At 40.0% G+C, this 18,231-nt stretch overlaps 2 protein-coding genes across 2 annotated transcripts; both read left to right on the top strand.

The window, feature by feature from the left end:
- Positions 1-792: 792 nt before the first annotated feature.
- LOC141102323 (olfactory receptor 1G1-like) lies at positions 793-1,749 on the top strand. Its single transcript, XM_073591281.1, has one exon. The coding sequence runs from the start codon at positions 808-810 to the stop codon at positions 1,747-1,749; it is 942 nt and encodes a 313-aa protein (XP_073447382.1). The 5' UTR covers positions 793-807.
- A 9,565-nt stretch (positions 1,750-11,314) lies between these two features.
- Positions 11,315-17,666, top strand: LOC141102324 (olfactory receptor 1G1-like). The gene is made up of 2 exons (XM_073591283.1): positions 11,315-11,329; positions 16,713-17,666. Exons 1-2 carry the CDS (start codon positions 11,315-11,317, stop codon positions 17,664-17,666), a joined length of 969 nt encoding a protein of 322 aa, XP_073447384.1.
- Positions 17,667-18,231: the final 565 nt, after the last annotated feature.

An 18,231-nucleotide genomic window follows, 5' to 3' on the forward strand; every position in this document is an offset into this window, starting at 1 on the left:
GATTTAAAAAGAGTAAACACAGTTGATTGATAATAAATGGCTTCATCCAAACACTAACCATGAGTGATAGAAAAGTTTTTGTGTTATCATTCATATTCTCAGAAAAATGCCCAAGAAATCATAAATTCTGCCAGGGTATGTAAACTTATGAGCACAACTGTATATATATATATATATATATATATATTTCACCAACAGAAAGTCAAAAACGTTATTCTAGTAAATTTTCAGGTAGCATTTTTGCTATTTAATAAGAGTAAACTTGTAAATAAATCCTCACGCAAGCAAAAATAAACATATTAGGCTATACACTTAATGAAAAATTTACTAAGGTGTATAGCTTTGTGTTCTTAGATAGAATATATTAACTGTAAGTTTGCTTCATATAGTAAAATAAAAAAAACATCTAAAAAAAATGACAAATATATTTTAGATTCTACATCTAGGCCACTAGCCAATAAAAAAGTGACAAAAAAGATTAAAACTATTTCAGTGGATTTTATTTTCGATTCAAATGTTTACAACTGTACAAAATTATATTGAAATGGCTCTCAGGTCACAGAGGTGTTCTAAATTAAATCTTAAGGGATCTTTAATGAGACTTTCAACTTTGTGTTCTTACAACAGAGCAGACGGTCCTGCAGGACTGCCAACCATCTTATATAAGAATAAACCACAAGCTGATACAAATGTCTTCAAGTATAATGTGAAGGCAGACTGCACGTGCTTTCTTTTAATAATTCCTCAGAAACATAATTGTATTGCTGTTCAATTAAAATAAATGTAAAAAGACAAAAAAGTGATATTATGAGGAATTTTACAGAGATTACGTTTCTTACTCTTGTGGGTCTATCAGACCATCCATTGACCATGAATGCATTTTTTGTGCTCTTCCTTCTGATCTATCTGATGACTGTTATCACAAACCTTCTTATTTTTTTCTTGGTCCTCACTGACTACCATCTGCACAACCCAATGTATTTTTTTCTTGCCAACTTGGCATTTCTGGACATGTCCTATTCATCAGTGACCGCACCAAGGATGTTCTTTGATTTGGTCACAAAGAGCCAATCAATATCCATCCCTGCCTGTATAGCCCAAGTCTTTTTCTACCTCTTCTATGTTCAATCAGAAATTTTCTTGCTCTCAGCTATGTCCTACGACCGCTACATTGCCATCTGCCACCCTCTACATTATGAACTAATGATGTCTTGGAGGGTCTGCGCTCGTATGGCCTCTCTGGTCTGGGTTGCAGGATGTTCTATCTCTTTGGTTCATACTTTATTTTTGCTCAGGTTGTCCTTCTGCAGAACATCTTCCATCAACAACTTCTTTTGCGATCTTCCACACTTATATGAAATTACATGTGCTGACCCCTTCATAAACATGGTGGTCATATTCTTAGTAGGTGCTAGTCTTGGATTAGGAATTGTTCTTATGACCTTTCTTCCCTATGTCTATATTCTCAGGACCATTCTCAGAATCCGTAGCAAGACTGGAAAGAGGAAAGCATTCTCTACCTGCACATCACACCTGACCGTGGTCTCCATCTTTTATGGCTCCATACTTTTTATTTACTTTGTTCCCTCCTCCAGCAATATGGTCAATTTAAACAAACTGTTTTCAGTCATATCTGCCCTCATTAACCCATTGCTGAATCCTCTGATCTACAGCCTGAGGAACAAAGATCTCATGGAGGCACTTATTAGGTATTTTTATCATTTAAAGTTAATCCGGGCATCATTCTGAAATTGTCATTGTGAAATTTGACACTTTTTGTATTTCTGTGACATTTTTAGTCAATTAAAAATTGCAGTATTGTCTTTTATAAAATATAAACTTGTCAGGGGCTCATACTTGTACTTACCCTTGCATGACCAGGAGTCATCGTAACCCCACAGAACAAATGTAACAGTTTCAGTAAGCGTTGATTAACCTCAAAATAACTCTGTGACTAATTTGTCAACCACATTTTTTTTACATCCATTTTTATGCTCCTACAAAGCTTTTAATTGGAACAAAGTATTTATAAATACCAAGATCAGATTGTTTAAAGGATGAAAAATAATCAAAAATTTGAACGAATGCAGTTTTAGTTTGATTAGTGAGCAACATATAATTAATACTTTCTCAAATATTTTCAGCAATTATTTTCTCCTTTTTCTCCTAAGTACAGGATCCCTGATATAGGTTTTAATATATGTTAGAACTTTATGGTTGATAAGCAATATAGTGTACTCCTTGTATGGATGGGTGACCATTTCTTACAGCATCCCTTACAAGAATAAAGAATAAAGAAAAAACATGTTTTTACTAAATCAATATAACTTTTTAGATGCCAAAGAAGACCATTAGAAAAGCTTTATGTATAACTCATGTTATCTGAGAAAATTAATTGCAAAATGCATCAACATTTGTTTTTTGTTTTTTATAAATAAGGATTTCTTTATTATTACACGTGGCATAATTAACATACACCACCAAACAATATTAAAATGTATGGCTGTATGTATACAAAAATAGCATTTGTGGTGCACTTCAAATAGCAAGTGAGACAATCTGGATGGTTCTTTTCAGATAAATCAGCTGATAATTCAAGAGAAAAAAAAATGAAAGAAATTGGAGAAAAGGAGGAAGGAGGTATGAAAGTAGGACAAGAAGAAATAAAAGAGAGAAGAGTGGCCAGGGTAGGAAAGAGAAAGGAGCCTTCAATTAACCAGGAGAGCCATGTGTAGGCACATTACTGATCTGTCCAAGGCAGCCAAACCTTGTAAAATTTTTCAGGTGGAAATTGTGTATTGATGTAGGCCATAAAGCAAGACATTATTAACAGAAAACATTGGTGGTAAGGGTGAGACCCATCAATAAAGGATATCTTTCTTAGCATAATAAATTAACTAAGAAAGAAATCCTTTCATCCAATCTCATTGCCTACATCGGATGTCAAGATTCTTGCTAAAGTATTAGCTAGCTAATATGCGCACTAAAATTTCTGGCAAATTGGTTTATCTCAACCAATACAGGTTTATACCAACTAGATCCACAGCAGCCAATATTAGACACCTATTTCTTAATCTCCAAGTCCCTATTATTAAGCTTGGCGGCCCGTGCAATCCTCTCGTTGGATGCACCCAAGGCCTTTAATGGAACTGAGTGGGATTTTCTCTCAGGTGTACTTTACAAAAATTTAGCTTTGGTGATCACTTCAGCTCTCATGACCCACATTCAAGTCAATGGCTTGCTGCCTGACTTGTTCCCTCTACATCGTGGTGCACAGCAGGGGTGTCTGCCATCCCCACTCCTTTTTGCCTTGGCCCTTTATCCATTAGCCACTACAATTAGACAATACTCACAAATAGTGGGCTTCTGTAGGCAGCTAGGCAAAGAAAAAATAGCATTATACACAGATGATAACCTACTTTTTCTAGGGGTCACTACACATTCATTGGTAGCTGGTATGTCTCTCATTACTACATATGGGTGCTTTTCAGGTTCTTTCATTAACTGGGATAAATATGTACTGTTACACTTAGACCCTGTCACTGAGCCATTATCAGCTATTGCTAGCCAGATAAAGAGTATCTCATTATTTAAATACTTGGGGGTAGTTGTGTCTTTTATTATAATGGAATATATTCAACTGAATCTCCAGCCAGTACTACTTACAATGAAAAAAAAAATAGTGCAACTTGGTGTAAGCTACCATTATCTGTCATTGGGAGAGCTAACTTAATTAAAATGGTGTGGATGTAGGCACTTTACATTTACCTGAAGACAATGGGAGATTGGTGGTTCCCAATGCCAAACTGCATTTTCTTGCTTCCAAAATCCAACAGTTATCAGGTTGAGAAGCGGTCGCCTCATGTGATCCCATCCAAAGAACATTTCTTTCCTGTATGCCTAATGAACCCCTCATTTCCTCATTACTGGAAGGCCAATTTCATTCATATCAGTCCTATCAGTCCTATCAGTCCTATCAGACGTTTTGTCTAATTCATAAATTTTGGGATTCAGTATGATAATAATAACTGACCATAAGGGTTACACAATTTGCCAATTTGGAATAATCCCAACCTTCCTGAACCGCATAAACTCACTGCTTTGAACCATCGAAAAATCAAGCATTGTATTTCTTCATCAACTGTATGATAAAGGTACTCTTTTGCCTTAATTTTATTGTTGAGCAATACCATTTGTCTCACAGACTATTTTTTTTAAATATTTGCAACTCTACCGAACATTGCAGGCCCAGGTACATAATTCCTCTTTCATCCTTTCAATGGTGTCCCCACCCTCCGAGTCAAAGCAGGGACTCAGCAGAGACTTGTATAATATCTTGCTAGTAAACTATAGGCAAAAAATGGAGTCAAGATACTGATAATCTAGACAAAGTCCAATGGACAGCAGCATTGGAAATAATTCTCAATTTTTCCCTTTCCCCCTCTCAGAAGTCATCCCAATTGTTTATCCTACATAGGATATACTGCACCCCTCAAATGTTTTTGTCCTGGGCCCACACCACAACACCTGACTGTCCCTGTTGTGCTGGCATGTGGGCACATTAATACACATGTTATGGAGATACCCCAAATTATTCTGGTATTGGATGGCCATATACCAGATAATCTCTGATCTATGTTCAATACAAATAGCTCAAGGATCCTAAACTTGCCCTTTTAGGCGTACTTCCAGATGATTAGTCATCGCCCACACAAAAAAAGCCTTGAAACTTTGTACAATCTAAGTTCTCAACTTTGCAAACCTATCCTCGAAGTTTCATGGATTTTGGTCTCCCACAAAAAAAAATGAGGGACATTAAGCTTGTTTTTTGGGAAGCTTAATGTGGCTTAATAAACAAAAAATAACTAATGCCCTGTACACACGGTCAGATTTTCCAACGGAAAATGTGCGATCGGAGCTTGTTGTCAGAAATTCCGACCATGTGTGGGCTCCATCGGACTTTTTCCATCGGATTTTCCGACACACAAAATTTGAGGACAGGCTATAAAATTTTCCGACAACAAAATCCGATCGCGTCAATTCCGACCATGTGTGGACAATTCCGACGCACAAAGTGCCATGCATGCTCAGAATAAATTCCGAGACGGAACTGCTCAGTCTGGTAAAATTAGCGTTCGGCATGGATATAGCACTTTTGTCACGCTGCAATGTTTTAAAACGTTTAATGCAGCGCACTCTGTTCTTCTTTATAATGCTAGAAGAATGAAGTTGTTTTGCTGCTCATATTCACACAGAGCTCTCACAAACTTCTTTCTTTATTATTTCTTGTGATTTCATCAATATAATATTTTTATTTGTCACATCTACAGAAAAAAAAATTTGGGATGTTTTTATATTAAATATGTTTTTTTTTTATTTTTTTAAAGCCTGATCTTGTGTTTAATTTTTCTTTTTTTTTTTACTCCAGAATAGTTTGTTGTGTGTTTTGTGTGTCAAGTTACCACAACCCCATTATTATCTTGTATTGTTGTATCTCAAGGAGATTGCTTGTTGTTGGTGTCTCTTGTTAATTTCACATTGTAGTTTTGAAATGTACCTGCCTCCTCACAAACAAACTGTCCTTTTTGAAGGAAAACACAAATAGGCAAGTATAATTGAAAAAACAATTCCTTTATTAAGGGCTCATAACCTAACAAAGAGGAAGGCAACACTGTATAAACAGCATAAATTGGCAAAGCCTTTGGCCCCCAGGGTACACATCAATTATTTTACTGCAAAATTGGTGGCCTGAGGAGTCCATATATAAGGGAGTACAATCTGGCCCAGAAGTCCAAGAGATCATGAACAGCAGCAGATGACATGTATGTCCCCAGGCTGTGGTCATACAAGAGCCTGCATCTTTTGCCAGACCAGACTGAACCCAGGCCATCACTCTCTGGTCTTCCTTACATGCTTCCTTCCCGGCTGTGGCTCTGGTGTTGGAGGTGTGGCAGGAGGAGGAGTAGGACCTGGAGGAGGAGGAGGACCTGGAGGAGGAGGACCATGGGTGAGCTCACAAATGTCGCTTTTGCATGTGAGTTGGCCCCTTAACCCCTTATTTAGTGCTTCTAAAATGAGAAACTCACATAAGAGGCATTGGCCCTCCTCCATTTGCAGCATTTTGCATGCTGTTAGGTCAGCAAAATACTCTTCAACACTGTGGGGTGTTGTGAGGGGTAGCCTTCCAAAATAGGTCAATTGCAGCCTCCTCCAGGTTACTCCTCTTCCTGCCACTTTTTCTTTGAAGGCGGAGGTGAGGGACCTGGGTATCGGGCAGCCTACTTGGCTTGGCCAGCTCCTGGCTGAGACTTTCCTGTGTATAACAAAGGGACTTTTTTTAGTTTTTGGTTCATCAATCACAATCAGAAATTAGGAATCCAAACTAACATAGATTTAACATCATTAATTTGACAACCAGAAATATTTAGAAGAATGCTATACCTGGCTCAAGCTGGGCTCCTCCACATGTTGCTGCCTGGAAGGCCCAGGTTGGGCATCAGAAGCCTCAGCTGGGGGGGAGGAAGTATGGGAGGAAGAGTGGAGATTGCTGGCCTGGGTTCAGTCTGACCTGTAAGAAAATGCAGTCTGTCGTAGTACCACAGCCTGGGGACATAAATGTCATCTGCAGCTCTTGATCTCAGGGAATCATGGACCTTCTTGTGCTCCCTTAGATAAGTGCTCCTCATGTCACCAATTAGGGCCTTCAAATAGGGGATGTCTGCCGTGGGGATCACCGGCTTCACAAATTCCAGCAATTTATCCAGCGCTGCCTTCCTCTTTGTTTGATTCTTATAATGTGGGTGGTTTACCTACCACAGACAGGGCAGCTCCCTGAACATATCAAGGTATATCGGGATAAAGTCCTGATCCTTCAATATATCCATTTTCTCTGCAAGATACAACACAAGACAAACCCTAATGTCAGGTTCAACTCTCCTAATCTTGTCCCAATATAGGCCACAATCTATAAGCAGTAGGTCCAAGTTTAAATATTACCTTTGTTATCAAGATCGGCGCTTCCGATACTCCTTCCTCTGCTCACAGATTGTACGTACTACGCACGCGTGTTGCGCTTTATATACACCACGCATGCGTGAAACTCCGCCTGCCCCTGACGTTCTTTATAGTCCATTCCCCACCCCTTCTCGTTCGGCGCAGTGGGGAAGAGCACATGGCGGAGACACAACAGGTGCGTGCTAATTACAGCAACAAGGAGGAGGAGGAGGAAAGGCCGGAGCCAGAAATGTCACAATCCTAGAGGAGAAGATTTAATATGTCCTTTGTGGAGATGTTGGAGATGGTTGACATATTGAAAAGGGCCGACTATGATGGGAAGTATGGACCTTACCCCAACCCCAATGTCAGAAAGGCCAAGATCATGACTAAAGTTGTGAAGAGTCTGCACAGAAATTTTGGGGTACGACGATCCCAGGATCAACTGAGGAAGCGGTGGTTGGACCTCAAATTAAGGGAGCACGATCAGTATAGAAGGATCAAGAGAGTGCTGCAAAAAAGTAAGTAGTTGTCCTGTGTTCCTATTCTTTATTTTTATTACGTTCGTGCTGCTCCATGTGTTTTTATTTATACTGTTGTACAGTTTAAAATGGCAACTTTCATGTTCATGGACACATTATTCGTTCGTAGGAAACATTGTTCGTTCGGCCTATAAAACACCATGTTTTGTCCAGATGCAGTTCTACATTTTTTCTGGACTACTTCTCTTAAAATAATTTTGATGTCTAGATGGGTTAGTAACTAGAATGAAATGCAAACTAGATTCTGTGTAAGGAGAGGACACTCAGCAGCTGTTTACACATCTGGATGCTGTAGCACTAGTGTGGGACACCAGAACACCCTTTTTATTAGGGGGCCCACACAGGTGCTCCAGTGTATACTATAGGGGTGACTCCATCTGTGAAGCTTGTACAAAATAGTTAAGTATTCAAGCTTGACAAAGGAAAAAAATATTTCTTCATCTCGGAACTCTGCCAAAATAGACAATTGTACCCCACTTCAAAGCAATGTTTCATATTCCTATTTCTGCCATCAAATATCTGTGTGCTAAGTATACCTATTTTTTTAACATAGGGGAGAAAAGATTCGGAGGACACCACTCATCAGAGGAGACAACAGACCCCCCACCTCAGGAAGAAGTGGAAATGCCACAAAGCCACCAGGAGGAGGAGGAGGGAGACGCGGTGGAAATTGTCACCACAACAGGTGAGTGTCTGCGACCACAGGCTCAGATAAGAGATGGAGGATGGCATATTTATAATACATGGTGTTTTTTTTTATATATCTTTAGTTGATTGTGATGTTGTGGATGAAGGTCATTTCACCAGTGAAAGTGCCCAGATCCTGATCGGGGAGATCATGGGGTGTAATAGGGACTTGGAAAACATCAAGCAAAACATCAATGATGTTCAAAACAAAATGAAGAACATCATTGATGTTTTAGGGAGAGTTTAAAACCCCTCGAAATCCAGAATGATTTCTGTTTTTTGGTCCGGAGAATTTTTTGTACTTTTTTTGACATATTCTCGAAAAGCCAAATTTTGAAGATGCACACAAATTTTGAAGATGTGTCAACATGTGCTATCTGCCATCATGGAAGATCAATGTATGCGTTTTATGGGTGCAACCCCTTCATCAATAATAAAGTAGCTGTGAGGAAGGGGTTGCACCCCCCAAACATGTCCCTTGATCCCCCATGATGGCAGCTAGCACATGTTGACATTCGGCAATTTTTGTGCGTCTTCAAAATTTGGCTTTTCCAGGGGTGACTTCACCCCATCTGAACACAATATCAGACACAGTTTCTAAATACTCATGTCTGATATTGCCTTCAATTTCTACAAAAGTTGAACTTTGTAAGTTCCAGATTTGTGTATTTCTTGTTGGTTTTAAACATGCCTGTTTTACCTTAAAAGGACAATTCTACTTTTATTAATGTGACCTAAAAATTTGTTATACAACAAACATGTTGGTTTGTTTTAAAAACCTTTTATAAATGCACATGTGATTGTGCTTGGATTAAAAAGATTGATAATCAATAATGTGTGGCTTCTTTCAATGCTCATAAACTTTTTTTGTGGTAAAATTGGTGTTTTCAGTGACAATGGGGGTTATTTCCTAAGGGCAAATCCACTTTGCCCTACAAGTGCCGTTTCAGTGCAGTCACAAGTGCACTTGTAGTGCAAAGTGTCTTTGCCTTTAGTAAATAACACACAAGTGCTTTATAATTTTACACAATGACGCCATTTTTAGGACTCCCCAAATTGCTGTCATGGTCAGCTCAAAGAAACACAAGCAGTAAATGTAAGCAAATATTTGTTCAGTTTTAAAAAATGTTTTATTTAAAAAATGTCTCAGACATTGTCTGACATATTGATGACCCCCCTACCCGCAAAGTATTCCATGTATCTTATACGGACCTCGCGGGCACTCTGAGGTTGCAAGCCAGGACAGCCAGCTTCAAGCACCGTCAGGGTTGGTTCATTGAGATTAATTCCGGCTTCAGGCCCAACTGAGCCAGCATAGTTCTCCTTAAAAAGTTGTGGAGAACACAGCAAGCCAGGATGATGTCATTGAGTTTATACTCCGCCATGTGTATCGGTGTAAGAAATAGGCAGAACTGGCTGGCCATTATTCCAAACGTGTTCTCCACCACTCTTCTGGCTCTGGCCAGCCGGTAATTAAAAACCCTCTGGTCCGGGGTGAGGGTCCTCATAGCGAATGGCTGCATAAGATGGACCCCCAGCGCAAACGCTTCATCCGTAACGAAGACAAATGGGAGTCCTTCCGCATTGTCTTCTGGAGGTGGCAAGTCCAAGCTGCCATTCTGGAGACGCCTGTAGAACTCTGTGTGGGAGATGACTCCACCATCTGACATCCGGCCATTCTTCCCCACGTCCACATACAGGAACTCGTAAGTAGACGACACCACCACCAACATCACAATACTATTGAACCCCTTTTAGTTGTAATAGTATGACCCCGAGTTGGGTGGTGGGATGATGTGGACGTGTTTCCCATCAATTGCCCCTCCGCAGTTAGGAAAGTCCCACTGCTGGGCAAAGTGGGAGGCCACAGTCTGCCATTCCTGTGGGTTGGAAGGAAACTGTGGAGTCAAACAAGAAAAAAAAAACATTTTGCACATAAACATGGAAAGCAGATTAGACCCAAACATTCTTGGCCAACATCAGTATAACATATATTTTAGGGAGTATTTAAATACAAAGGTATACGGTCCACCTATCCGATCCCCCCCTCTCATGGGCCATTTAAAAAATTTATGGGGGGAGATGTTTTGGACAGGTAAACCTCTCCACTTCATTGAGAGATGAATGCCTAAATATTGTGTCTTACTTTGGCCAGCCCCTCCTTACTTACACTATTGGCAGCCCACTGGACAGGTAAGAAGTGTCATAATACAAAGATATAAATACACACTGTACACATTTTAGCACATTTTTACATTCTGCTATTACCTATCAAGATAATAATAGGATAGAAAAACTTTAAACAGTACCATTTGAAAGTATTCAGGCAGGCCCTTGCACTACATGCTTTGGGAAATTCATCCATAAATCTGACCACAAAAGAGGTGGGTATAGTGTGTATGGGTTTGGCAAAGTCAGCAGATAGAGGATTGGTATCAGCTGAGTTAGCATTTGGGGGGAGGGAGGGTTCCAGATGATTTGGGGCCTCTGGCACTCTGCCTGAATTTAAAGCACACATCTCAATTTTCAACATTTTAGGGGGTATTTAGAGTAAAGCACTACTATGGAGCTGACAAAATACATTGTTAAGTGACTACACGAGGTGAATATAGGCTCAGAAGAGCATGCTGAAGTAAGTATGAAGGACAAAAAGAAATAACCTAAAAATCCAGCATGCATGAGGACAAAGGGGACATTCACAACATGTTACAATCATGGTAATTAGGGAATGAGGAAAGAAATGCAATATATTATCAAACATTAAATACAATAAAATGTGATATTAAAGGATAAAAATCTTACCTTAATATAGTCCTTCTGCAGGACCTGGATGATGATAGAACAGGTCTCTGGGATAATGATCCCCAGAGCCTGGGGGAGATGCCTGTCGAGAACTTGAGGTCCTGCAGGCTTCTCCCCGTCGCCAAGTACCGCAGGGTGGCAACTAGCCTCTGCTCCAGAGTGATGGCTTGCCTCATGCAGGTATCCTGCCTGCTGATATAGGGGGTCAGCAAAGCCAACAAACGGTGAAATACGGGGTCTGTCATCCTGAGAAAGTTCCTGAAATCATCAGGATTATTCTCCCAGATCTCATGGAGCAAAGGCATGTGACAGAACTGGTCACGCTGGAGCAATCAATTCTTGGTCCATGAACTCCTCCTCGCCCTGTTCATGGACTGGGCTTGTGTCAAAGTAATGACCCCAACACCAAGCCCCCACACAGCACAAACTCTACAATGAGTACATATACGCAACATGGCTAGAAAACGGTCGGCTGCTCAGAACAAAGTAACAGAACTCACTGAAGAACAGCAAGGCCTGTGAAGAGTGACCTGAAAATCAGTAACGAACAAACAAGAACACAATGACAAGTCAATGGTAACTCGCTGCAGGTACTGAAGAACAGATACAAACCCACAAGCTCAAACAGAACAGCAGAAATACGATCTGAAAACCACGAGTCTGAAAAAGCGCGAATCATCTCTCACCAAACTTTTACTAACACGAGATTAGCAAAAGGAGCTCAAAGGGTGTCACGCTTGGTACTGAACTTTCCCTTTATAGTCTCGCCGTACGTGGTGTACGTGACCGTGTTCTTGGCGATCGGAAATTCCGCAACTTTGTGCAACCTTGTGTATGCAAAACAAGTTTGAGCCAACTTCCGTCTGAAAAAATCCATGGATTTTGTTGTCGGAATGTCCGATCAATGTCCGACCGTGTGTTTGAGCCAACTTCCGTCTGAAAAAATCCATGGATTTTGTTGTCGGAATGTCCGATCAATGTCCGACCGTGTGTACGGGGCATAAGACATTAACCAATCTCCCCCCAAACGTCACACTATAGAAGACCCTATATCTATATCAACATATTCAAAACAAGGTAATTTAGTAAACCATACCGAATGTTATTTACATTTAATCATTTTTTTACAATCCTAAAACAATTTTGGCTTAATGATCTTAGTGTTCTTGGCGATCGGAAATTCCGCAACTTTGTGCAACCTTGTGTATGCAAAACAAGTTTGAGCCAACTTCCGTCTGAAAAAATCCATGGATTTTGTTGTCGGAATGTCCGATCAATGTCCGACCGTGTGTACGGGGCATAAGACATTAACCAATCTCCCCCCAAACGTCACACTATAGAAGACCCTATATCTATATCAACATATTCAAAACAAGGTAATTTAGTAAACCATACCGAATGTTATTTACATTTAATCATTTTTTTACAATCCTAAAACAATTTTGGCTTAATGATACAAGAACGTAATGTACCATAATGTGTCTAAACCTCAATCAGTTGACTTGAAACTTTGTGCAATGTAAATTCTCAACTTCCCAAACTTTTCCTAGATGTTTCATGGATTTTGGTTTCCCACAAGGAAAACTAGGGGCATTAAGCTTGTTTTTTGGGGAGCTTAAAGTGGACCTCTACCCAAAAGGGGGAGCTCTGCTTGTCTGCCTCCTCCCCCCTCCACTGTCACATTTGGCACCTTTAGGGGGGAGGGGGTAGGGGGAAGTGAGTACCTGGTTTTGACAGTAAACGGGTGACCCTGCCCCCCTCTGACAACATGGGGAAAGTCACAGGGAAGTCCCCGTGCGCCAGAGGAGAGCGGGTCACCGGGTGGCCCTACCCTCCGTTATATAAGAAATGTCAGAAGAACCAAAGCGTCACACGGCGGAAGACTCCCACTGAGGCGGATCGTGCAGACGGAGTAGAGAAGATGCCTGGAGGAAGAAGCGGGACGAGAAGAACGGAGGAAGAAGAAGAAGGAGAAGAAGAAGATGAAGAAGATGGAGGAAGAAGAAGAACACCGAAGGAAGACCAGAAGAAAGAAGATGAAAGAAGAAGAAATTAATAAAGGACTTGTCAAAAACCATCTCTTGTGTTTTTTAACCTTTTTGACACTTTTTTGTGAAATGGTAGGGGTACATTTGTACCCCATTACCAATATACACAGAGGGGGCCGGGATCTGGGGGTCCTCTTGTTAAAGGGGGCTTCCAGATTCCGATAAGCCCTTCGCCCACAGGCCCCCACAACCACTGGCCAAGGGTTGTGGGGATGAGGCCCTTCTCCCCATCAACATGGAGTCAAGGTGCTTTGGGGGGCTACCTCAAAGCACCCTCCCAATGTTGAGGGCATGTGGCCTTGTACGGTTCAGGAGGGGGGGCGCTCTCTGGTCCCCCTCTTTTCCTGCGGCCTGCCAGGTTGCGTGCTGGGATAAGGGTCTGGTATGGATTTTGAGGGTGACCCCCACTCCATTTTTTTTTAAATTTTGGTGCGTGGTTCCCCTTAATATCCACAATAGACCTGAAGGGCCTGGTATGGAATTTAGGGGGACCCCCACACATTTTTTTTTATTTTGGTGCGGGGTTCCCCTGTGGGGAATTCCCATGCCGTTTTTATCAATGAACTTTTATGTGTATTGTCAGACCGACAATTCATTAATAGCTGCAAGTAGTTTTAAATGACTTTTTTTCCTTTGAAATGTCATTTTGCTGTCAGATTGTTCTAAACACGGGAAACATGCGCCCCTTTACAGGCATACTATAGACACCCCCTAGGTACGAAATTTAAAGGAATATTACACTTTTATTGTTTCACTTTAAGCATTATTAAAATCACTGCTCCCGAAAAAACGGCCCTTTTTAAAACTTTTTTTTGCATTGATCCATGTCCCCTGGGGCAGGACCCAGGTCCCCAAACACTTTTTATGACAATAACTTGCAAATAAGCCTTTAAAATTAGCACTTTTGATTTCTCCCATAGACTTTTAAAGGGTGTTCCGCGGCTTTCGAATTTGCCGCAAACACCCCAAATTGTTTGCTATTCGGTGAACTGGCGAACAGCCGATGTTTGAGTCAAACTCATGTTCGACCCAAACATAAAGCCCATCCCTAGTGGGGAGCCTTCGACGAGACCAGTGATACCTCAACTACTATTTTGCCAGATAGATTCTTTGTACAGAGACCCTAGATGGAAATGTAGGAATGCCAGGATTTGTCTGAGTACTTTACAGTAGACACGTGCACTGCCAAAAAATGTGTTTGTTTTTCGTTTCATTAATTTTTTTGCTTTTTTCGTAAATTCCAAAATTTGTAAATTCAGAATTCAAAAATTTGTAAATTCAGAATTCGAAAATTTGTAAATTCGAAAATTTGTAAATTTGAATTTTCGTAAATTCGTAAATTCGAAAATTCATAAATTCGAAAATTTGAAAATCCAAAAATAAGAAAGAGCATAAATCAGAAAATCCAAAAATTTGAAAAAATGACTAACTAATAATAATTAATTAAATTATAGGTATTGGAATGTAATGAATACAAATTTATCTGAGGTTACGAATTATCCAAACTAACGAATGCCGCATCTAAACAAATAGAACTCAACAAATTAATAATAAATAATATTACGTTTTTATTATTGTTATGTATTATTATTAATTCATTACGTTCCATTCGTTTACATACGGTGTTCGTTATTTTGGATAATTTGTAACTTTGGATAAATTCGTATTCGTTGCATTCACTAACAGCCAAATTTGAAAGGAAATTCCAATACCTATAATTTAATAGTTAGTAATAGTTAAGTTATTATTAGTTAGTTATTATTTCAGATTTTCACATTTTCGGGTTTTTAAATTTTCAGATTTTCGTTCTTATTTCCGGAATTTCTTTCTTTTGAATTTTCGGATTTTCATTCTTATTTTGGATTTCCGAATTTCTGAAATTCTGAATGACGGGGTACATAAGTGATGAGGTTACAATACAGCAGGTTGAGGGTTGGCTCGGTAATTTAGAAAAAAAGGCATTCTAACATAGTAAGCCTTAAAAGGGTTTCTAAACCCTCATGGTTTTTCACCTCAATGCATTCTATGCATTAAGGTGAAAAACCTCTTGCAGTGCAGCAGCCTCCCAGTGCCCTCGTTTTACTTATCTGAACCCTCTTTTTCTTGTGCCGGGAACGAGCATACCAGCTCTAGCCGGTGTCTTGTGTCCTGATTGGCTAGATTGATAGCAGTGCCGCCATTGGCTCTCGCTGCTGTCAATCAAATCCAATGACGCGGGCACCATGGGCGGGGGCCGAGCTCTGCTGTGTGTGTCAATAGACGCATCAGGAGAACGCACCCGCATGGGTGTTCCATAGGAGAGCGCTTTTCCGACAGGGCACATTTGAGAAGAGGAGGAGCCAGGAGCGACACTGAGGGACCCCAGAAGAGGAGCATCGGGGCCACTCTGTGCAAAACAACTCCACAGAAAAGGTAAGTATGACATGTTTGGGTTTTTTTTTGTTTTTTTAAACACAAACTTTTACAACACCTTTAAGTTAAAACAACATACTGAATAGGTAAATAGTAGGCAGGGGGAAATTGGGTATATGAAGACGTTAAGGCATTTCTTAGAAGGTTGGACTAGTGCGCTATAAAGGTAGTACACAAGGGAGCGTTCAGATTAGGTAAAGATAGAGCAGTGACGGGTTGTTAAGGTTTTATGGGAGCCTCAGGCATTGAGGGTATTTGAGCCAAAATTCCCATTGCTTTTGAAATGTTGGTATTTGGAGGAGTACTTTGGCATACATGTACTGTATTCCATCAAACAATGACTGTTCAAGATGGAGATCATTTCTAAAATGGAGGGGGAGTGAGGAGCTTTCCAGTTTCTGGCAATATCCAGGTGGGTGGCTATAAGTACATGAGAAATGACAGTGTGAGCGGGTCGGAGCCATGAATCTATATCTAGACCCAATAGAACCATCTGTGGCAATAGGGAAAAAGAGATTGGTATAATAGAGAAGAGAAACTTAGAAAAAGTGAACCAAAGTTGAGTGAGCACTGGACAGTTCAACCACATGTGTAGTGAAGTTCCTGGGTGTCCGCAATGTCTCCAGCATAAGTTGGTGGAAGCGGGGGTACATGCGGGCGAGTGTACATGGAGTGAGATACCTGTTATGGAATATTTTCTGGACGGATTTGCAGTGTAGTATTCAGCGAGAGGTTCTCAGAGGCATTTGAAGAGAGAGATACCATTGATGAGGGGTGTAGGTGCATTGTAGGAGTTATTCCCAATGGAGCATACAGTAGATGAGGTCTTCAAGTAGTGGGAGATGAAAAGCAATGTTCCTTTTGTATTGTTTTAGATCACTCTGTTAACTAACCAAGAAATAAAAGAGGTGACAAAAAAAGATAAATACGTTTTTAGTGGATTTTGAATTCAAATTTTAGACTGTACTCAGTTATAGAAAAGGGGCTCCCAAGGTGTTATAAATTAAATCTTTAGAGATCATTAATGAGACTTTAAGCTTTGTGTTCTTACAACAAAGCTGACTGTCCTCCAGGGCTGCCAACAATTTATATAAGAATAAATCTTTAACTTCTTGAAGTTAATACATGTATACATGGGTATAATGTATAGGTACGCCATACAGGTTTTCCTATTAATCCTCAGATCCATAATTGTATTATTGTTCTATAGTGATACATTTGGACGGAGAAAAAAAATAATATGAGAAATATGACAGAGATTAGCTCTCTTACTCTTGTGGGTCTATCAGACCATCCACTGACCATGAATGCACTTTTTGTGCTCTTCCTTCTGATCTATCTGATGACTCTTATCACAAACCTTCTTATTTTTTTCTTGTTCCTCACTGACTACCATTTGCACAACCCAATGTATTTTTTTCTTGCCAACTTGGCATTTCTGGACGTGTCCTATTCATCAGTGACCGCACCAAAGATGCTCTTTGGTTTGGTCACAAAAGGAAGATCAATATCCATGCCTGCCTGTATAGCCCAAGTCTTTTTCTACATCTCCTTTGTTCAGTCAGAACTTTTCTTGCTCTCAGCTATGTCCTACGACCGCTACATTGCCATCTGCCACCCTCTACATTACAAACTAATTATGTCTTGGAGGGTCTGTACTCGTATGGCCTCTCTGGTCTGGGTTGCAGGATGTTCTGTCTCTTTGGTTCATACTTTATTTTTGCTCAGGTTGTCCTTCTGCAGAACATCTTCCATCCACAACTTTTTTTGTGACCTTCCACATTTGATCCAAATTTCCTGTACTGACCCCTTCATAAACATAGTGGTCATATTCTTAGTAGGTGGTAGTTTTGGATTAGGAATTATTTTTATGACCTTTCTTCCCTATGTCTATATTCTCAGTACCATCCTTACAATCCGTAGCAAAACTGGAAAGATGAAAGCATTCTCCACCTGCACATCACATATTATGGTGGTCTCCGTCTTTTATGGATCCATACTTTTTATTTACTTTGTTCTAACTTCTAGCAATATGTTCAATTTAAACAAACTGTTTTCGGTCATATCTGCCCTCATTAACCCATTGCTGAATCCTCTGATCTACAGCCTGAGGAACAAAGATCTCATGGAGGCACTTATGAGGTCTTATTATCACTTAAAGTTAATTAAGGTGTCATTCTGAAAATATCATTGTTATTTTTGACACTTTGTGTATTTTTGTGCCATTTTAAGTCAATTTAAAATTTCATTTTTTTTCTTTATAGAATGTAAACATGTCACATGTCAGGGGCTCATACATATATGTATACTTTGTAAATAGACCACCCACACCAAAAAATCAATTAGACCATATAAATAATATATTATAATAGCAGCTGCTGTTCCAAATAAATAAAACATGTGAAACGTGCACTTTTTAAACCTAATGTGCAAACAGCGCTTGCCAATGCCCCAAAATGGTATTAATACTGGATGAAAAGCTATCAAAGATAAATGAATAAACATAAATATGAATCATGTGACTAAGAAATGGTGATGGTGTAGATAATAACTAGTAGAAATCAATGACAGAGAGGATCATAAGTGCTTCCCGTCCTCCAAGCGTCTTTAACCGAATCCTCCAATGTCCTCCTCCTTGGGATGAAATGTGGCTCTGAACGAGATATCACCAGTGGTGCAGGAGAGAGAAAAAGAGACCACGGACTCCTCGTAATGTGATATCATAGGATATTTTATTAAAAGCCTCA

The sequence above is a fragment of the Aquarana catesbeiana genome, linkage group LG07 (genome assembly GCF_042186555.1).
Source record: "Aquarana catesbeiana isolate 2022-GZ linkage group LG07, ASM4218655v1, whole genome shotgun sequence".
NCBI classification, from domain to species: Eukaryota; Metazoa; Chordata; class Amphibia; order Anura; family Ranidae; genus Aquarana; species Aquarana catesbeiana.

Coding starts and splice junctions, on each gene's coding strand:
- LOC141102323 (XM_073591281.1), top strand. CDS start 808: ATGAGGAATTTTACAGAGATTACGTTTCTTACTCTTGTGGGTCTATCA.